This window comes from Haemorhous mexicanus, chromosome 11 (assembly GCF_027477595.1).
Source record: "Haemorhous mexicanus isolate bHaeMex1 chromosome 11, bHaeMex1.pri, whole genome shotgun sequence".
NCBI classification, from domain to species: domain Eukaryota; kingdom Metazoa; phylum Chordata; class Aves; order Passeriformes; family Fringillidae; genus Haemorhous; species Haemorhous mexicanus.
In genome coordinates, this window is record NC_082351.1 from 7,808,359 (window position 1) to 7,829,908 (window position 21,550).

The 21,550-nt window shown below is 41.6% G+C and overlaps 1 protein-coding gene across 2 annotated transcripts in view; it reads right to left on the bottom strand.

Moving 5' to 3' along the window:
- The window catches only part of DOCK3 (dedicator of cytokinesis 3), a 185,570-nt gene that overhangs the window by 62,822 nt on the left and 101,198 nt on the right, over nt 1–21,550 (bottom strand). For both annotated transcript variants that reach the window (XM_059856243.1, XM_059856242.1), the window contains exons 13-19: nt 18,190–18,278; nt 15,995–16,120; nt 6,679–6,803; nt 2,495–2,657; nt 1,909–2,015; nt 1,044–1,215; nt 478–575 (exon numbers count right to left, since the gene is read on the bottom strand). In XM_059856243.1, the coding sequence (XP_059712226.1) occupies nt 478–575; nt 1,044–1,215; nt 1,909–2,015; nt 2,495–2,657; nt 6,679–6,803; nt 15,995–16,120; nt 18,190–18,278 (880 nt within the window). The remainder of the gene's footprint in view (nt 1–477; nt 576–1,043; nt 1,216–1,908; nt 2,016–2,494; nt 2,658–6,678; nt 6,804–15,994; nt 16,121–18,189; nt 18,279–21,550) is intronic.

Here is a 21,550-nt window from a genome sequence, read left to right on the forward strand (position 1 = left end):
TGCTGAGACCACAAGTATTCAAAGGCAGTTGGATATTCTGGGCCCTAAGGAAGCTCAGGCCATACAAGATTATCATGTAGAGCAACAGTGGCTACAAAACCTGGTGAAATGATGAGCTGGCAGCCAGAAGACTGGTGCAGTGCTGGCTGGATGCACCAGAGAGCCCCTGCCAGGGTCTGCGTCTGCACCAGCAGCTGTGTGGGACTGCAGACTGGAACCACTGGTGCTGAGGACACATGGCTGAGAGAATCTGACTAAGGATTAGTCTGCTTTGATCCCACGGACTGACCATGCACTAATTCTCAAGGGTATCTTCCTGTCCAGTTTCATGTCAGAATAAAATCCCAATTCATACAGGGTGAAAATTCACAGTGTGAATCAAAAAGCACAGTAAGAGGGAGCCTTCACAAGTGGCCTGCAGGTCTGAACTCACTGCCTATCACAGATACATCCAGAGGCTGTTATTTCATGTAGTACCTTAACAATCTCCTCGCCACTGACGTGTCTCAGTCTTCCCAGAATATCCATCACTCGATCGGGGTAAGCCTTCCATTTGAGCAGGGCAAGCAGATCCACTGCAGAGAGAGGAAGGAAGAGCTAGAACCACACACAGAGGGAAGAATGGCAACCCCAGACAAATCAGAGATTCATCACCTTGCACTCCATCTCTGGATGCAGTCCACACTTCTTGGGAAAGGACATATTTTATATATATATATACATATATATATATAAAATGGAAAACAAGAAGTACAATACGGAATGAGTCAATACTGCTAATGGAGAAAGGAATGGTAAAGGGCTTTGAAAAGAGTAAAGGTTGCATTTTTCCCTATGTGACTTGACACTGCACTGTGGAAAATCCACTCCTGTCTGCTTGTGCTTTAGGGACGTTGCTGTAAAAAAAATCTTATTTACTGAGCCACTCTGTAAAAGGCAAGCAAAACAAACTCTGGATTATGTAGAAGTGCTAACAGGGAATTTGTTTTCTCTCTTTCCTAATTTTTGCTGCCTTGGGCAGTTCTGAGGGATCAGCAACTCACCATTCTGGGTCAGTTTGGTAGAAGAGAGCTGTGTGGAGACTGAGAAGGTCTCTTTGGTGCTGCGCTGGAAGATGAGGCTGGAGGGGATGTTGGGGCAGCCGTTGTAATCCTCCTTGCAGCAGGGCAGCCCCAGGTAGAGCGCGTGGTTGTTGAACGTGCTGTTCTCATCACACTGCAGGGACAGCACAAGGGTGGAGTTGCACCTTGTCCATCCCATCCCACTCGCCCAGGGCCTGTCAGCAGTTCCCCAACAGCGCCTGTGTTGGGATTTTTGTGGGTGCACACCAACATTTCTAAGGAAAAGCTGTGCTTGGGGGCCTGGACACGCCCAGAAGGGACCCAGCTCTACAGAGTGATCTCCAACCACTGCCTCGTTAGAACTCACCACATCTTCCAGATGTAAACTTAGTGCTGCTGCCTGAAAATTGTACTGAACAAATAAACCCAGGTGAATCAGCAGGAAGGAAAAACCCCAAAGCCCAAATCTGTTGCTGCAGGGCTGCCAAGCTGTGGCACTGCAGCACGAGACATTTGAATCCAGCACAATGTCATCTTGCAAAGGCACAGAGCAATGCCTCAGGCTGGTAGAAGTGCTGAATGCTCATGAAAACCAGCATGCTTGAAGTCAAAATGGATGGGATTAATAGCAGATAAATCATTATCATCAGGATGGAAAAGGTAAGCTGCACCTAGAATAGAAGGCTCTAGCCAAACCATGTGATTTGGAATGTATAAAATTTTGAAACTACTATTAATCTGTTCCTCACAAACTTCTAATAAGGGGGAGATGGATAATGTAATGACCATTAGTCATTTAAGTAATGAAGTAGAGATGAGCAGTGAAAAGTCTGCAGTGAACTGGTACCTTATAAACATAAAGCTCATGGATATCATCTGACAAGGTCGTGCCATCATCTCTCATCAATGGGGTGAATGCAAAACCAAAGAGCTTCTTTTCTCCCTTGTCTTTTGCTGCAGCAAGAGATAGAAAGAAGGAATTGTATTTGTGCATACCCTGTCAATATATACAAGATTACTCACCAATTTCTCCACATGCCTAAAAGAAAACAAGCAGCTACATAACAAACAACTTTTTGAATTCAAATTTCTTTTATCTGGTCCTATGTAAAGGACTGACAAGCTTCAAATCAAACACAGACATGCCAAACATAGCAAAATCTCAGCTGTTTATCCTGCAAAGAAAACATTCTACAGAAAACCACAACAACAGAACAGCAGGGACAAACATCTACAAAGCGCTTTGCCCTGCACTGATCGTTCACCTCGTTTTCAGCGTGCTGTTTGATAAATTCAGCAAAAGGTGGCATAGCAGTGGCCCTTCACTGTATGTCAGGCTGGCCTCCCTTTCCTGCCTCCCACCCAGTGACAGCCTCATGCAGCTCTAAGAGGCCGTGGAGGAGCCCTTGGGTTTGCCCGTGGGGGGCACTCACTGGAGCAGTGGCGGAACTCGAAGCGCAGGTGGGAGCCGCGGAAGCGGTCGATGGGGATGGGCAGTTTGATGATCTCGCCCCAGCGCGGGCTGTTGTTGTGGTACAGCACGAAGGAGTGGTAGGCGCTGCGGCTCGGCTCGCCCGAGCCCAGGCTGATGCAGTCCTGCCACCAAAGGAAACAGCCAGCATTAAACACCACATCAGCACCCAGGAGGCATTACTCAGCCCGTGATAACCTTTATATAATTCATGGCTTTCTGTAGACAAAAGAGGCGGAAGCAGAAATTCAGACACAATGAAATATGAATTTTTAGGAGATCTTGAAACTTTGTTTTGGGTCAAAGGGTGAACTAAGAGACCTGTGCTACTGAATGAGTCCCAGTATCTTAAGTTATTATTTAAGCTAAGTTTTCCATCAAGTACTGAGTATATACAATAAACACCTAAGTCCAAATATATAAAACTGAGTCCAAAAAATAGGACATAATAGGACCATCACTTGTAATATTAGCCTTCTGTGAAAAGATCCTTTAACCAGATTTCTGCTTCAGTATCTCAGTTCAGAAGTGATAACTGACCTTTCCAAGCTCTTTACAAATATTCATCTTTCAAAACCACAACTATCCAGCCTCACCAAGTATCCCAGAAACTTCTACTCAAGTTACTTCCTCAGTGGTAAGCAAAGAATTTCTGTGTTAACACTCATCACCTAAAAACATAATTGGATCTAATTTTCTGCCTTCAGATATAAGAAACTCAGATATCCTGCCAAATCTATGCCTTCACAAAAATACAGATGAAGAAAAACATGAGATGATATTGTTCAGAAAAAAAAATCATAAAATATAAATGAAGGGTAAATATTGAAGTCCTGAAATAAGGACAGTAAAAGGTCCTTTGTGATGAAGACATGGAGCAGGAAGCACCTTTTTTTACATATGAGCACTAACCCATGCTCTAGACCCAGCACTTACAAGAGATGCAGGAGATAGAACATCTCTCAAAACCTAGCAGAAAAAAAGACAGCTTGGAGATTCTTCACTTTTAGCATGTCCAGGGATAACGAATTGAGGAAGAGACAAGCTAAGCAGACCAAGAATAACACATGTAATATAAATTCTGATGTAAAACCCCCCATGGAACAATATGATGACAAGAACTGCTACTGGTCATTTCCCCAAGGCATCTATAAATTCTAACCCAAGAAAATACCAGAAATGTTCATTTTTTTAAATCTTACTGCCCAGTCAAGAACATCCCATTAACCAGACCCAGCTAGTTCAACTGCTGGCAATAATCTGCTGGCTTTGAGAAAGTTAAGAATTTATGAAGGAGCCCAAAAGGGAAGAAATGCTCTCTGGAATTCTAGGATTCAATGCAAGGACAGATTACATTGACAGGGACTCACTGCAAAGGCTCTGATCCAAACTGAGTGACTGAAGGCTGAACTCACACAACTCAGTCCTCTCAAATAATCCTCAGCAACCACATGGGATGAGCCACAACCTCACATTTTTTTAATACAGCAGCAAGAAATAAGTGTTGCAGATAACAACAGGTTAGTAGAGAGCAGTGCCAGTACTGCAACCCAGAACACCTCTAAGATCCCAGTTCTATTCTGTAGCAGGAGTAAATGGTTGGGCTTCAACACAGCAATTCCAAAACCTCATTCTGCATCAGGCTCATAGGAGCAAACAAAACAGTATTTCTATTTTCTCTACAGGGTACAGTAAAATTTCAAATTTTAATGTGAGCTTTTTTTGTCCCATCAAGAAGCCACCTGCTCTGGCTGACAAACTGCCAGTCTTTGAATGCAGCTGCATGCTATGAACTTCAAATAAATCAATAGTCTCTCCTTCTGGTTGTTAACTTAGCTCCCATGCAGTTATACTACAATCTATTGTCTGAGGAGGGCAGACTGGTAAATCTTCAATTCTAAATTGTGATCTGCAAAATACAAACATCAGACTAATCTCCAGACACCTGGTCACCCTGAGACCCAAATATGCAGGGGAATTAGAGGGCAGAGGCAGGGAAGGGAAGCTAAACTAGAAAACGGATCAAGAAATCTCTATAGTTAGAAGTGTGCCTTGCAATTCATAGACTATTCCTGCTACTGGAATAGAAAGAAGAAAGTAGTGAGAGATGTGTCAAAGGACTTTTTTTTTCTAATTTTTCAGACTATATTGAAAGATACTAACAATTGAGTAAGACCATTTTGAGAAGGAAATACTCATTTTCATTTAGAACAGCACTACATTCTGGAGGTAATTTCACTCCTTTCAATAGGACTATTTCTGGATCAAGATACACTCAGCAGCAATGAGGAGCTGAGAAAATTCTCATTAATGATGTGCTAAAGGCTTCACCAAGGCACAATTCAGATTTGGGTTGTGCTGCTGGTTGGGACAAGTTTAAGGATTTTACTCTAATATCAAATGAAAACTCTGGCCACTTCCCCCATCCTGTGTAACTCTGCATGCAGTGTCTCTCTAGGCAGCTCTGCTCCAGAAAGGCCGTGGGGCAGGAATGGTGGAGGGTATTCCAGCCAGGAACAGCAGCCAGGGTTCCAGCCAGGAACAGCAGTGCTCCAGGGTCAATGAACTCTCAGTGTTCTGCCCACAATTACAGGCACCATGAAACACCTGGAACCAAAGATCTCCCAGACACAAACCAAGTGTCTTTGCTGCTCTGACTGCAACTGTACAGAGGAGCAATACCATAAAAACTGGGACAGAGGTTTCTTTTAAAAAATGTGGTCTAAATTTTAAAACCCCACAAAGATCCTTTATATATAAAGTCTCTCCTTTATGGCAAATACTAGAATGGTTTGGGTTGGAAAGGACTTTAAAGCTCATCTTGTTCCAAACTCCTGCCATGGGCAGGGACACCTTCCACCAGACCAGGTTGCTCAGAGTTCCATCCAACCTGGCCTTGTGCACTCCCAGGGATGGGGCAGCCACAGCTTCTCAGGACAATCTGTTCACCTGATTTTTTTTCTAACTGGACTGACCATCCTTTCCAGTGTTTGTGCCATGCCTGTCCCACTCTCCCATGTAAAGCCCCAATGTACTTTCCAATAGTAGTAACAGGCAAAGACAATGAAAAACAAACTTCATCTCTGGGAATGACCATTCCAACCAAAATCACCCAAGTTAAGACTGCTAATGACTAGAAATTACCTGGCTTTTGTATGTAATCATTAGGCACCATTATGTATCAGCATTTGAAGATGCTGATATTGCAGTTTGAGGGACTTCTCTTTGTCCTTGGCAGACTGAAATCAACTGATGATTAAAACTTTGCCACTCAGTTTGAAAAGCTTAGGCAGAAAAGGAATCTGATCTTCCTGCAGCAGCTTTGGGCACAAACGAGTTCCTTACAAGAAATACACTTCACATTTAATGAAACCATAAGCAGTTATAGTAATGAAAGTTCTCCTTTCAATTAAAACCAGAAGATTGTGGCAATGTATTCATACACACTTCTAGGTGTATAGATTCTCCACAGTAATGGCTACAAAGCCTGTTTTATTGCAGTGGAGGTAAAAGAAGAGGTAGGGGGAAGTTATTTCTGATAGCTGCTCATGCTGAAATACTTCCTGTTTGCTTCTCTATATTCACAACCTCCCACCCACCTCCTTCTCTTCAATTACAGTGGAGGTAAAACAGGAAACGTAAACAATCCCCATTCCCAGCTGGAATGGAGCCACCCCAGGGTGAAATTTTATTCCAGTTATTTTCCAGAACTACACTCAGTACTGTAACCCAAAAATTCAGATTTAGAAGTCTCCCTTGGAATCATCACATTTCATCTTGTTTGAACGTGTATGACACACATTATTTAATTTTAGATATGCCTATACTCCTTCATTCTGATTACAGTTACTCTAAATTTTTTTACTTTAGCCACTGACACCACATTTGGAAATCACACAAGCTTTTCAGTTTATGAGTATCTTCTCCAAGTCTTCTATCCCCATGTAAGGGAAGTGCTCCAAATCCTTACAGATTTATAACTGACCATAATATAGAGCTTACAAACTTCACAGTTTAAAAAAAAAAAAAAAAGAAAGAGAGAGAGTGCCAGTTTTATTTTAACTCTTCCCTTGCATCAGAGACTCTGGAACAAGAGGATGTGCCCTGCAGGGAGCACCTGAGGCTCTCAGGGAAAGGAGCACTTACCTTCAGGATTTCTCCATCAGCATAGAGCACGTACATGGTCACCTCGATGTTCTTCTGCACACTTTTGCCACCCCTTTCAAAGTCCCCCTTCTCCAGGGTCAGGTACAGGTCATTCCTGATGTCACCTGCAGGGACAGAGGGAGCCACAGCCTTAAACTCCACAGGGAACACCGGGGCTGTCCCAGTTCCATTCTCAAATCGTTCTCTGTGTTCTGCAAGACGATGGCTGATGCCCAAATCATTCCAAGCAGCAAGTTAATTGTTAATAAGATGAACAGTTTCATATCAGTGCATAAAATCAGACCATTGTTAGTAATGCCTTTAATAATGTGAACTCAGGATCAATACTGGTTTTAATTATGTAAGTGGGGAAGGGAAAAAAACCTCTTACTGCTATAGTGTGCCTTGTTAGCTGAGCTAGAAGTGCCAGGCTGAGCCTGACAAAACATCCTTAGCTTCAGACTTCCTATTTGCAAGACATTTTATGAAAAATAAGTATTTTTGTGATGATCAGAATAACATTATGTTCAGTTGGCCTTTCAAGCATTTCCTATATTTTCATAATTTCCTTTTATCATAACAACAAAATAAAAGCAGCTTTTTTGGGAACCTGATCACAATTCAGTTCAGATGGATTAGAAAGGAATTATAAATGTAATTTTTGCTAGATTTCTGGCTGGCCTCTGGTATCCATATGCATGGGCTATATGAAAGCAGGCAGTATGGACACTTGCCAGCTTCTCACTACGTCATTTTCAGGAGCTTTCAGACCAAATTACTATATTCAGAAATAGAAATGCTTGTGGTCTCAGCATCTTGTTATCCTGAATTTCACAGACTCTAGCTCACTTGGTTTGGTTTTATTTTAGAATCTGATCTGGGAAACTGCTTTCAAAACTAACGTGCTCAATTCTATGGCCTACACCAAAAGGACAGCAGGTATCAACTATTTTTCTGTAAGATTTAGTTACTGTCACCATTTTATGATGGTTCACACTTAACATTCTTTTTATCCACTTGCCAGAAAGGCAAACATACTAAAGGGCAATATATAAAAATACCAAAACCAACCAACCTAAAAAATTTAAACCCTTTCAAGGCAAGTATTTTGTTAATCAGCCCTAAGACACTAAATAATGAAGTAATGGAACAAAGCAGAGACTCCTTCAATGTCTGGCTTCTTCCACTTGGAGAAACTGATGCAGTTAAATCTCTGTATTAATCAGAAGCACAATGAAATAAAGCAGCATTTGCTTTCAGGCACTGAGGGACATCCTTTTGTGCCCCTCAAAGCAGCACTTCAAATTCTTCCTGAAGTCTAAAACCCCACAGAACTTGTTCCTTAATCTACTGTAGGGACAAACAATAGGAGGTCTCAGCCCTGCCTTTGCTTTCAGTTTTATTTCTGGAGATAAGTACAACTCTTTCAGCATGGAAAATCCAGCTCTGTGGCTGCAGTCAGTGCTTCCTGCTGGGAACTCTGTGAATGGCAATCTGTGTGCAGAATCTGCTCCTTTTTCCAGGAGCCTCCCTCTCCTGCAGGGTCAGTGCTGGGAACACCTCCCAGCCAGAGGCTGAGCTGCCAGGGGGCATCAGCAGGGAAAAGATGACAGCAAGAGCTTGGTGAAAGACCTGGGATATTGGATCTGCTTTGGCTTATCAAAGCACAGCATCAAATGCAACAATCCACAGGCCACAACAGAGAAAATTATCTTGAGGATCAAAAGCTGAGATAGCTCTATCCTGATTATAGGGATAGCAAGGAAATACAAAATTCACCACAAAATAGGGTTTAAGCTGGGCCTTTTGTTTTGAAAATCCTCCAGCTTAACAGACTCCATCCCTTTCTCTCGGTGGTTTGCTCAATTAGGAAAAAAGTTTCAATTTGTATGCTGTAAATCTTAATAGAAATTAATTGTACTCACTATAATTAGCATTTTGGAGCTCCCTACTTATGACCTCTTTTCTGGAAGGCAGTCTGGCTACACAAAGTCCAACGTTAGATAGCAAATAATTTTCCAGCCTAAATTAAAGGCAGCATTTGGTTATATATAGAATCTTATCTTCTATTAAGCTTAACAGGAGGGATATTACTCCACTAATTAAAAAAAATGCCTTTGGGGTGGGGTGTAGAGGGATCTCAAAACCAGTGGATTTGCATAAAAACTAAGGGAAAAGATGGGAAAATATATTATAGTGAAATACAACATTGTATCTCTCTTGTAAAAATAGTCTATTGGCTCTTCAAAAAATAAAAGAGGTCACTATATACAGTAAAAATAGGAAGTAAATGTATCTAACAAAGACAAAAAGCAGTTAACCATCAGGTAGGTGATTATTTTGGTGGAAATCACCTTCCTACAAGGAGCAATCTCCTTTTCCTAACATATGAGTTGGTCTGAGGCCTCACAAGCCCTTTGTTTTTCTCCATTTGCTTGTGGTTTTGAGGGATTTGAGCTCTGCTACCTCAGTGGGTGGCACAGAACCCAGAACAAGTGCTCAAGCACAGAGCAGTTCATTGCAATCTCTGCTCTGAGTGTGCAGGGCCAGAGAGAAAGCTCAGCCCCAAGTGGGGCTGGGCACACAGGGACAGCAGGCATGGGACACCTGAGGGACACCTGGCACGGGACAGCCCCACGGTGGCATCAGCAGGACCAGGAGTGGCCTGGGCAGCTCCAACCCTGCTGACAGTGATGTGCCCAGGCAGGAACCTGGGCCCACAGGGCTTGGCCAGATGGATTCCATTGCAAAGAGGCAAAGAGACAAACCATGAACTTGTTTAGGATGTCAGACCATTCATGCAGATGACTGCACAAACAGCAAATCCTGCATTTTGGGGGACAGCCAGGCTGGTACCTCAGCCTGGATCACAGAGACCTGAGGCCTTCCCAAACAGCAGCACAGAGCAAAAAACTGGGTGAGCTGTGGCCTCCCACCATCAGATGAGGAATAAAAAGAGCTACAAGGCCAGTGGGCCACAGGTATTTATAGAGCAAAGCCTGCTGATGTCATTTTAAGCTGAGGTCTCTGTGCTGGATGCCTGTCGGGGATGAACTGAAAACCTCAGAGTTTTCAGAATGGGATTTGTTTCAAGACCCATCTCTCTACAATTGTTTTCCAGTTAAAAACAAAAGTAAACTTTTTTTAGCATAATCCATACACTTTTTATATATGTGGTTACCAACATTAATTATCAAATGCCTTGAAAGACAGTATTTTCCATTATAATGTCAAAAAATAATTTTCTGATAATTTTTGGGGCTCTTTCTTTATCAATTCCCTTTGCCTTTATTGGGGTTTTGTTTTGTTTGTCTGTTTTAACCTATTTATGAGGCCCAGTGTCCAACATACAGTTGTTTAAATTATAAATCTTAAATTACAGCTTGGGGAGGCTCACCTGTATTGACCTTAAATTATGTTCATGGTAATGGGGCAAAAAGGAGAGGTGGAAAAGGCTACATGAGCCAAATATTGATTTTACATTTGCAGTATAAAGGAATGTACTGGAAAACTTCCAGATAGTTATTTATCATTTTCAAGACTTAATAACCTGGAGCAGCCCAGCAGCCTTGTCCAGTCTCCAGCAGAAGAAATGGGAGTTTATCCTGACTGAGGGTGTGAAGGTTTTCCACTGCAAGATTGACCAGTTACTTGTACTGCAAAACAGTAACAACTTACAGGAACTGTCTGCAATCAAACACTTTTTTTTCAGGGATCCTAAGGATTTTGGACCCCAAGGACAGGAATGGTCCCTGCTTGTGCAGAAGAATACTATATCAAAAAAGGGTACATAATTCACAGAAGTTTCTGCAGGAGAAAGAGACACAAATTTCTGGTCACTCAATTCTAACAACTTCTTTTTCTGGGCTTGTGACTTTGTGGCCATGTAATATATCCCTGCAAGCTGGGGAAAAGTGGCAGCTCCCAGAAGTCTGCATGTGTAGGTCTAGTTTCAGCTAAGTAAAATAGCTATTTATCCAGAGAATATTGGATTTTTTAAGGTGAAGGTTTGGCCTTTTACAATTTAGGCAGCCAAGGGCGAAAAAAAAAATCAGTATTAGTGTTTAGGTCTATTTTTATGAAATTGCTGCATTGGTCCTATTCACTTAGAGCCCCACACTGTGAGGCACTGTCTGCTAGACTCTCTAACACCCCTGGGTTTGGCATCTCTTCAAAAATAGTGGCATTTCACAGAAGAATGAATGGGCAAGAAAGATATCCAGAGTATCTTCAGAAGCCATTGTGGAAGAAAACCCAAACCTGTGCATTTAGGTCCTGTCCATAAATGAACAACCAGAGCCAATGAGCATCAGCCCACTGACCTGAGCCAAGTTACAGCAGCTCAAACTGAGGAAGCAAAGCCTAAAGTGTAGAGGATTTGTGTTCTTGTGCAGTGTTATCTATCACACGTTCTGGCTCTATTTGTTTGAGCCCCCTGCAGGGGAACTGCTCTGCTTCCTGGCTGAGCCTCTCCCATCATCCTGCACATTCCCTCTCTGCATGGCCCTTCCCAGGAAGCTGCTGCTTAGGAGGGGGCCAGTGATGGCTCCCTGATCTCAAACAGCAAAACTCCACCCTCAGCTGGAGGTGCAGCTGCCTCCAGTGCAAGCACACAGCTTCCTGTGAAGGGCAGGGACTGCAGCACAGCTGAGGTTGACAGGAGCAGCTTTGGGCTCATCACATCACTCCTCCAAACCAAAGGGACAAGGACAAACTGGCCAGGGGTCAGTGGGAAGGCTCTCCAGCACCCCTGTCCTGCTTTCTGCCTGCCCCTCAGGACTTGTTCCCCCCACTCTCCTGGGTGTGTGACTCTCCTGGCTTTAACAGTGCCACCCCTTCTGCAGCCCCCCCATTTCCCACTGCACTCCTGGCACAGTCCCACTCTGGGGATCACATTCCATCCATTTCAGCAGCTCATTTCTCTGCCCCTTCACCAGCCAGGCAGCAGGTTTTTTTTAAGGCCTACATTCTCGAAATAGTTACAGTGAGCAACTATTAACATAATTGTGAGCAATATTACAGCAACAAGGGGAAACAAAGCTTTTATCTGCTGCCTCTATGGCAAATTAAATTAGCTTTTTTTTTTTTCTCTAAAGAGAACATTATGCAAGTTAAACTCTGTGTGCTTCTCCAGCTTTCACTGAGCAGAACACAATTGTTTCAAAGAAAAGGGACAAGCAATACTTATTAGGTTATTTGCTATCCATTGTTTGACTTCTATGTATAGAAAAGAATTTATACAATGCCCTTTTTAAATGCAGTGATTTCCCTGGAATAGTTGCCTTTCAATAGTAGGAAGTTTTTAAATGCTTTTTTGTCTCCGCCAATTTTCCATTTCCACAAGTTTATTTATGACAATAGTACTTTTTATTCTCCCTGTAGACACTTCTTGGTGATAATTATTACATAATTATGGCTTTTGGTCTTGTTAACACTTGCCATGAATATTCTGAGAATGGCTGATGGATTTTACCATGTCCTTTCCTCAATGCATTTTTGCCATGACTTTGTGCTCCCTGACTGAACAGATGCTGAGATGCTTCTCACCTGCTTCTTACTGATTCACCTGTCACAGTTCCTAAATTTGCCTGAAACCCTGTGGCATGAAGAGAGACAAAGTCACCACCTCCTGTTACCAAAGTTTCCCTGTGATGTTATGATTCACTGTCTTTATCAATCCCAACATTCCATGGAAGACATGAAAATGGAAAAAAAGCAAGCAAAAAGCAGACATTACACAGAAAAGCAGAAACTTACACCCAACAATCTTCATCTCTGCATCAGAAACAAAGGGGAGAGAATAAAGGGAAAGGAACAGGAGAGAAGCCAGGAAATTAAGACAAGGAGAGAGAAAAAAGAGAAAGAAACATCACTCACGAGTTGGAGATGAAGCATGCACTTTTCATCAGAGGATCAAAGGAAAAGGCAGAATACTTATCAGCACATGGGCAAGGGGAGTGATGTCCTTGGGGGACTGACAAACACCAAGCCTGTGCAACAGATTTCTGCTCCGCAAGTCCTGCACAAAGCCCAGCTGCAATCCCCAAGGAGCAGCACAGGCCTCACTGCTCTCAGCTCTGGGAAGGGTAAAATTGGCACCATCAGATGCATGGCCTTAAACCCAGGAGCAATTTAGAAAAGGAATAAAAAAAAAAAACAAGCCACAAATGAACAAAACCCCGCCACAACTTCTTCAAGAGGCTGGTTTGACCAAATCCCCTCTGTTTTTACCAAAAAAAAGATAACTGAAGTCTTTGTGATGCTCTTGTCAGATCACAACAGTAGGAAACAAAGAACATTTTATCTTTACAAAAGAAGGCAGGAAGGGTTGTTTTGTACAATATTAAGCTTGTTCTGCATAACCATGCAAGACACAAACCCATAAAGAACCAGTTTCACTTTGTTTCTCAATGATGACCAGCTACCACTGATGTTTCTCCTATCTGAGGGACAGAAAAAGAGGGCTTGATACAGAGAGCTAATGCTACAGTTTAGAGAACAAAAAGGGATAGGAAAACAGTAATGAGACACAGCTACAGAATTTTAATAGTTAAGATGTGCACATGTGAGAGGATTTCCTGTTAAAAAAGAAAATGAAAACGTTCAAACCTATGACAAAAAAAATTAAGGTGAAGTGCTAGAGCTATTTACTTTTCTAAAAATAGGTTTCTTGGTTCAGCAGAATGATCACTGCTTTTTTTTAAAGTACCAGATGACATAGCCTTTATTAATTTATTCATAAAAAACATTTTTAAACCACACTGTCCTGAAAAATCTTGCAAATTTATATCCACTTGCAAAATACAAGTCATGAAGTTTCTGTGCTGTTTTCTGGAAGAGGAAACCCTGTATTTAATGAAACACATTCTGAAGCAAAGCAAGGAAGAGCTAGTTTGACAAAGACTGTTGAAGAAGCAGACACAGCTGAGAACTGCTAATGTGCATGACTGGCTCCTGTCTTTGGTTAGGGGTTTTTGTTTCTCTTTTTTTGGTCTTGTGTGTCCCCAGTGAATTATTTTTCAACTTTAGACAAGAGTTATAAGGAAGAATATTTGAGCCTGGATAAGTACAAAGTGCATTGATAGACATTCCTTGTTCATGCAGCTGGGCTAATCCACCTGCAAGGTAACACAACCCAAATGTTCTACCCTGGATGTCAGGCAAACTCCAACCCCAACTGGATCTGTTGTGTTAAAAGCAAACAACAGGCAAATACCTGCTGTCACTTGAGTACATCAAACATTCTTTGAGTTCCAAAACAATCCTGTTACTAATTAGACTGAACATTGTTTGCTGCATCAGTTGAGTTCCATTACATTTCAATCTCCTCATTTTCCAGAGATTTCATTATTCTGGGGAATACCCAAGATAGTGAAAGCCTTTGTTTGGAGCCCCATTCATGACTACCCTTCTCTTCACAGCTCCTCTCTACTCTGGCAATGTCCTCATTTATAACTACAGTGAAAGTTGATTCACACTTCCTCAACTGCTTTGCTTTTCTTACTTGGTGTTTACAGACATGTACAAGCTGCCTTTCCTCACAAATAGAAGCATTATTCCCACAATGCCTAAAGCTTTGCATCTAAACTCAATATATGAAAACCTCTTGTGGCACACCTGGAATCAAGGAGAAGTTCTGTACCCAGACCCCCTAGAGAGGCAGGAAGCATTTAATAGCAGAATGGTGATCCTTTCCCACATTTGTTTCTATCCATCAGCATTCTGAGCATATATATATATGTGTGTGTGTGTGTGTGTGTATAAATGCATGAGTCCCATTCCAAACAGGTTATCATCTCAAAACCCCAGTGTCTTCCCCAAAAAGAACTGTGGTTCTCACAAAGAGAAACTGGAAATTTGGATTAGCTGCAGTGAACAGAGAATTTTAAAAGCTTAGGGCAGGAGCACTTTTTGTATGAGCACTGCTCACCTGTTTGCTCTAGCCCTGTCCAAAGCCTTGCCCAAAGCAGCAAATACAGGGGACACACTGTGCACATGCAGAGGGGCCCGGGCCTAGAAAACAAAAAAAAGTTCCCCAGGGGAACACAGCGGACACAAAACTGTTCCTTCAGCTTCAGTGGCCTGAACCCCCTGAGGTACAGCTTTATCCATAGAAATGGAGGATCAGTTCTTGCAGGAGAATCAATTCCCTTGCATAGGTGTGTAAGTGTGACATATCCAGCTGTGATCTCAATTACAGCCAGATCAACTTGCAGCTGCTGTGTCTGTACATCAGCCTGCAATAATTCATCTTTTCCCTATTTGATTGCTTTGGGTTATGCCTGGAACTGCTAAAAGGTCATTAAGAACAAAACCTTATAATTGGCTTGATAGCCCACATTTTCTGCTACTCTGTTACCACTATTTTCAAGCTCATTAGTAAATATACACATGTTGTTCTAAATCCTTTGACTCTTTAGTTTCTAGAAATGCTTCCCACCTACTCCTTATTTTATTGTGGTTTCTGAAGAGCTCCCATAATGAGGCTACAACTACTTCTGGTACTGATGTCTCACTGCAGCCTTCTGAGTAATAAAATCTAATGCTTTTCCCATTACGCTTTCATCAAATCTCCCATGTCTGTAAAGTTATCCCTGGGCTTGCTCATCACAGCAATGAAGTAATAGTTCAAATGCTACTAATTAGCAAACCCATTTCTTACCACACTGCAGAAGTCAAGCCACTGTAACACCAGGTTTAATGTGGCTGCATGACTGCCCGTGTTCTGGGCTCTTCTCTATATCAACTCTTGGCTGTGCTGGGGCTGCCAAGCCAAGAAGCATCTCCAGCTGCTGCTCCAGAGGTGAGGAGCAGAGGAAGCACAGCAGGGCTGCAGCCAAGACAGCGCATGGACCAGCTGCTCTGTGAGGCCAGAGGGAAAATCTGACCAGGTCTGCGCCTTCTCTGCTTCTCATTACAAAAGGATCACACAAACTTGAAAACATCAAGGTTGCAAAGTGGAAACTCATTTTTTCCAGGATTTGCATTGTTGGGAAGAAGAAATTTCATGCATTTAAAAAGAAACTTCTCTATGCTGAGTGTAAAAAAGGGATATTAACTGTCAGGGGTTGTAGGGAGTATCAGTGCAATCCTTCCAGATCCCCTTCTATCCACGTGATTTTAGCACCTTCTATCACTGTAATGTCTGCTCCTGACAATGTTTTAGCATTTGCCTCCCCAAATCTGGCATTTACTGATAAATAACACAACTCTGTTACAAATCCCACTCAGGTAACGTGCCCATCCCAGCTGCACATGACTGGGAGAGTATGAGAAAAGAATGACCAGTATTTTAGCTTGGAGCTGCTCTGTTTACCTGGCATTATAACATCAGGAAATCCCAGCTTCCTGGTGACAGAAACACCTCTGTTAAAGATCATGGGGTTTTCTCTTCGGATCTGCTCCATGTCACCACGAAGAAGCTGAAGAGATATTATAAGTCCTGGGGAAAAAAACCAAAGAGGTTCATTGTCTCTGACCTAAGAATTAGATTCTGTGTGTACAAAGCATGCAGGTAAACTAATGTTTTGCTCCACAGTTAATGTAATATAAACCATAAATACAGAGTTCTTTTCTCCTTGGAGTAACTGAAAACTGAAATGGAGGAAACAAAACTGTTACAAGGGATCAATTAAGAACACAGAATTATATTAAAATACAGCTCCTAACAGTCAGAATACTTAATTTTGCAGACATGTCCCAGGTATAGAAAGTACCATTATTTCTTTTCCTCACATGCAGCAGGTTATGACACCTCTGTCTGAGAGACCACCAACCACACAAAGCTCTGGAACTTCTCTAAATCACCTTTAATTCTGCTTTATACCATGAAAAAAACTTAAATCTCAAAGTGTATCTTTTCCACTCATTTCTTTAACTGCTTCATAGAGGGCTGATGATTTTAATGAAATGCTCAGCAGTTCCTCAACATGTTTCAGGAGTGCCAACTGGCCAAACTGACTTCAGCAACCAGCTCTGTGATTCAGTGGATCACCTTGAACCAGGAATAATTACACACTTAATCTCAGTCCAGCTGTTTTCTCTACCTGCTTTTAATTTACAACATAGGAGAGTGTACTGGTAAAATGATGAAGTTCAGCATTACCATATGAAAAAATACCAGGATTGAGTTCAGCCATTTAAGCCCAGTCTCACCTGCTGAGCACACACTACCAGCTCCACATATCCATGAGAATTACCTGCACAGAGCAATTTTCCACATTCTTTATCTCCTTCAGTGTCACTTGGTCAAGAGTTCATTCTCTTCTCTGTTCACTGCCCAGAACAACACACACCAAACCAAACCCTGCCTCGGATGCACATTTTTGCATGAGCCAAAGTCCTGCTTTTTCCTAAGCTCAATATCTGGGCTTTGTGACCAATATTTAGTCACCATTTTCTCAGACAAGTTACCAGGGAAACAAAACCAGGAGTGTACCTCCCACCCACTTCCTGCCTTCTCCCCCTGAAATAATTTTCAAGCCTGTTGTTTGGCTTCAGTCAAATTTGGCAAATAAATAGATACCCAGATTACATGAAGACTGTATACATTTCATGAATACTGGGAGTTGGGATTAAAAAAAATGAGGATAAAGCCTTAAAATGAAGGAAAAGAGAGGCCAACCAGCCAGCTGGACAGTCAGCATGTATGTACTCAAAAGCTGCCAAAACATGGACTTGCAACTGCCCAGCTGGGTAGGCAGGAGAGCACTGCAAGGAAAACACAGGCTCTGAAACCATGGAAAACATCCAAGCCCTTTGAATACCATGTATGAGGGTGTCTGCGTGTACCGAAGGTTTCACAGCACACAAGAGACATGTTCATTAGAAATCAGCCTTGACTATTTTTGCCACTTACAGGAAAACTTGTTCATTTTATATCCTTGATTACTATTAAAAAACAAACCAATGAAGACAAATTTTAAAAATTCCAGTATAAAAGGAGTGGAGCAAATTTGGAAGTTCAGACATGTTGCTCAAGTTTTCAAAGTTACAAAGAATTTAGGAAGATCTTTTAATAATGACTAGTGGATAACTTTAACAGGAGGAACAGCAGGGAATGAAAGCAGCTTTACACACAGAAAAATTCCATACCTGCAAAATGTTTTGTTTGCTTATTGTTGTGCTTAATCTCTTCTATGGGAGTGTGCACTGCATATTCCACTCGTGTCTCAATATGCAAACAAGCCAAATTAAGACAAATTCAGTACTTGGACATCAGCATGATTCAGGCACTTGGTAATGAATGCAGAACTGGCTGTAATGAAGCTGAACTGTACCCTATCAGCTGCTTCATTGGGAATGGGAGAGCAGTGAGATCTCTGAATTAGCAACTGTATACATCATTACATGAGGTAAACAGATAAGACAGGTTTTACTTTCCCTATTTATCTGTCATTAGCTATGAAAGGAAAACCTCACATCTCAGAGCATTTCTCTGCTACAAATAATCAGGTGTTTCCTACAGATGCTCAGCTGTGGCTCTGACAAACAAACCCTGGGGACATTTACCATAGTTGGAGCTGGGGGCTGTGTATTTGGTGCTGGACTTGCGGATGATGTTTTCGTGGATCTGGCACCATTCGTTTTCATTGTTACACCTAAAAGAAAAGAACACTAATTCAATTTAAATGCTTTCACTGAACCATCTTAGAACACAACAGTCAACTTTGCTGTAGAGATAATATGAAAGCTTGTAGGGTTCAAATGAATGAGAGAAATCCCACATGACTCTTATTTTTAAAAGTGGAAGGAAACAAAATATTCTCTAACAGTTATGTCCCTTCAATGGACACTCTGGAGCTGGTGGTGACTCTTCTGTCATAAAAGTCATTGTACCACTCTTCAGATTATGGCAGAATGAAGAAAGCTCTGGATATTCTATCTGAATTGTCCTGTAGAAAATGAGTGCTACACTTCCGTTCAGGATCCCAAGCACAACATGCAGGAATTGAAGAGTGGAGACAGGACCCAAGGAAACCATCCCCACACTCTGAGGCCACAGGCCACTGTCCCACAGGATGAGAGAGACCTCAGACTGGGGAGAGAAAGGCAGAGAACTGAAGTGGCCTCCTTTATCAAGATTTTAAATGGAAGATGAGCCATATAATCTTCTCCGATGTGAAAAAAATGGCACCTTTACCACAAACAGTGCTATTGGTTAAAAAAGAAAGGCAAAGCAGTATGTTGCTCAGCTCTAACTGCATTTTAAATACATCTGTGCTTTACTTAAATTACCATGGCAAGATTCAATGATACCCCACAAAGTCAGCAATTTTTAACTCAGCAGCAATAGTCAATCTCATTTCTCCTGAAAAGCAATTGGATTAAACCATTTAATTAAACTTCTGTCCTATTGACTCTTAAAGGTTAAAAAAAAGAGTGAAGCTAATACTACAAGCTTTCAGCTCCTAGGAGTTTTGAGAAATAAACCACTTTGTAAAACTTCTCCAAGGATATTACCATTTTTCCCTTTTTTGCTTCCCCCCAAGAGTACAACATGTCAGCACAGCCAGGGTAAGACACACAGCAGCTCCTGTGAAGATAGTGGGGATGTTTTTGCTTGCTGCATTATGTAACTGAAGAACTGCAGGGCAGAAGGAATTCAGTAGGAACTGGTAATTTCCTACAGCTTCAGTCTTGCAAAAGCATGTGCTGCCAAGAATAATTAGGTAACCCCCAAAGCCTGTGATGGTCCAATTAATGATACCCCCAAATGTTCTAGGAACAGCAAAAGGAACAGAGACAACTTGGAACAAATGAAACACAGAGAACATTTCACTTGCTCTACTGCCCACCTCCTGTAAGGACTGTGTCCCTTCTGGGAGGAGACACCAGATCCCACACAGCCACACAAGGCAGATCAGCATGAAGTGACCGAGCAGAACTTCACAGGATGGTAAACTGACTGTATTTGCATCCCCCAGAACAATCCCTCAAAACCAAAACACAACAGAGCTAAGGCATTAATGGACAGGACACCCTGCCAATAATTGTAGTGTTGTGTGATAATTCAGCTCACTCATCAAGAAAAAATAAAAATTATCTTCACATTGTCAACACATTAGAAGCCATGTATCCTATTCCAAATAAGAATCTCTAAAAGCAGAGAGAGAACCTATAGAACAAACTCTATACTATCCTCCTTCCTCACAGTTACAAACAAATGTCTAACCTCTGGTGATTTTTTAGTTGCTGTCCCAGTCTATGCAGTGCAAGTTAAAAAAGGTTTCAGCCTCCAATGACTTATGCCTGCAAATTAACCTTCAAAGAAGTCATCCCAAAATCAACTTAAAGTCAGCTTAAAGCCAGTTTTGTACCAAGTGCCAGTGGAAGCTGCACTTTGGATTTCTGGAGTGCCAGAAGGAAGATTTTCTCCCAGCTTTGACAGGCTGGCCTGGAAACACTTGGAATGTGTCTTACTGTGCTCACATTTTACTTGTCCAAATACCAAGCAGATAAAAGAATCTATTTCTCCTTTAAATTAGAATTTCCTCCTGAGCCATGCTTCACCTCTGAGGCTGGTTGGTTGTGCAGCAAATGCACATTTGGAATGTTTTCCATCCCACAGCAGCTGGGGACAGCAATGGGATGGGAGCTCTTGTCCAGCTGGGCAAACAGCAACAATGGAACAGCAAAAGGGAGAGGCATTCAGGCAACAATGGGGAAGAATTTCAAGATCTAGGGCTGGAGAAAGAGGGAAAAAAGATTGAAAGAAAATAGGACAGGAAAAAAAAAACCACAGAAAAAGTGAATATGGAAGAGAAATGCATGAAGTTTTCAGGGGAATGGTAAGATGAACACAAAGAGTAATGTTCAATGAGCAAAAAATTTCAATAGAGATAAAAATTAATACAAAATATTAAGTCAAGTTACTTCAGAAAAAATGGACTGAGAATTTAACTTTGATCTCACTTTTACATTATTTTACATATATATTAAAAAGAATAATAAAAGTAAACCTTTACGCTTTTGCATAATGAGCTTATAACTACAGCTGTGGTACTCTATCCTCTTAGGGAGATTTTAACATGACTGTGGGATTAACAAAGAGAAAAATCTCAATTGTGAGAAAAAATATTTTTCAGACATAAATCTTTAACAATAATAAGGCAAGCTGAGAAAGATTGGTGAAATAAATTGATTTTTTTTTCCCCTCCCATAAGCATTCTCTTGTGGATTCAGAAGAAGTCTCCATTTACAGACCATGTATTTGTTTCAGCCTTTGTTAGGTTTTCAGTCTTTCAAAATTTTTCCAGCTTCTCCCTGTGAAAAGGCTTTTCTAGCTGCCTCATTTGTGGCAGCTGTAAGCTTTAACCACATAGTGTATAAAAGGAATGCTTTTTACTGCTCCTTGTAAAGTACAAATACACCTCTCTCCTTACTTCATCTTTATGATGTTTAGGAGTTGGCCTGAGGCATTTTAACAGTAATCAAAATAAGAGAAGCAGGTAAGAAAATCAGTTCAGGGCTGTTAAAGCACTCATATTCAACTTTAAACTTCCAAAGGACAAAACCCTGTCATTTCAATTGCAGCCAACGAAGAGGACAAGGCAGGTTAGCTAAAGGAATGAGCAAAGAGAAGATGCAAGAGACAAACCTGTGACAACTCTGTCATGAAAGACCAACAGCTATCAAAGCTGCAAAGGGAATGGGCTGGTGCCCCTCAGATATATCCATGTTCCCCCCTGAATATTTCTGCTGGAGGTTTACACAGAACACTGCAAACAGCAGCAACATAAAAGAGTGATGTACAAGCCTTACAGCAGCCCAGGAGAGTGATAAGAGTGATAAAGAATTACAAACATCTGATTACAGAGCTGAATTCAGCCAGGGGCTCTCCCTGCCCACGTGAGGAACAGCTGGTACAAAT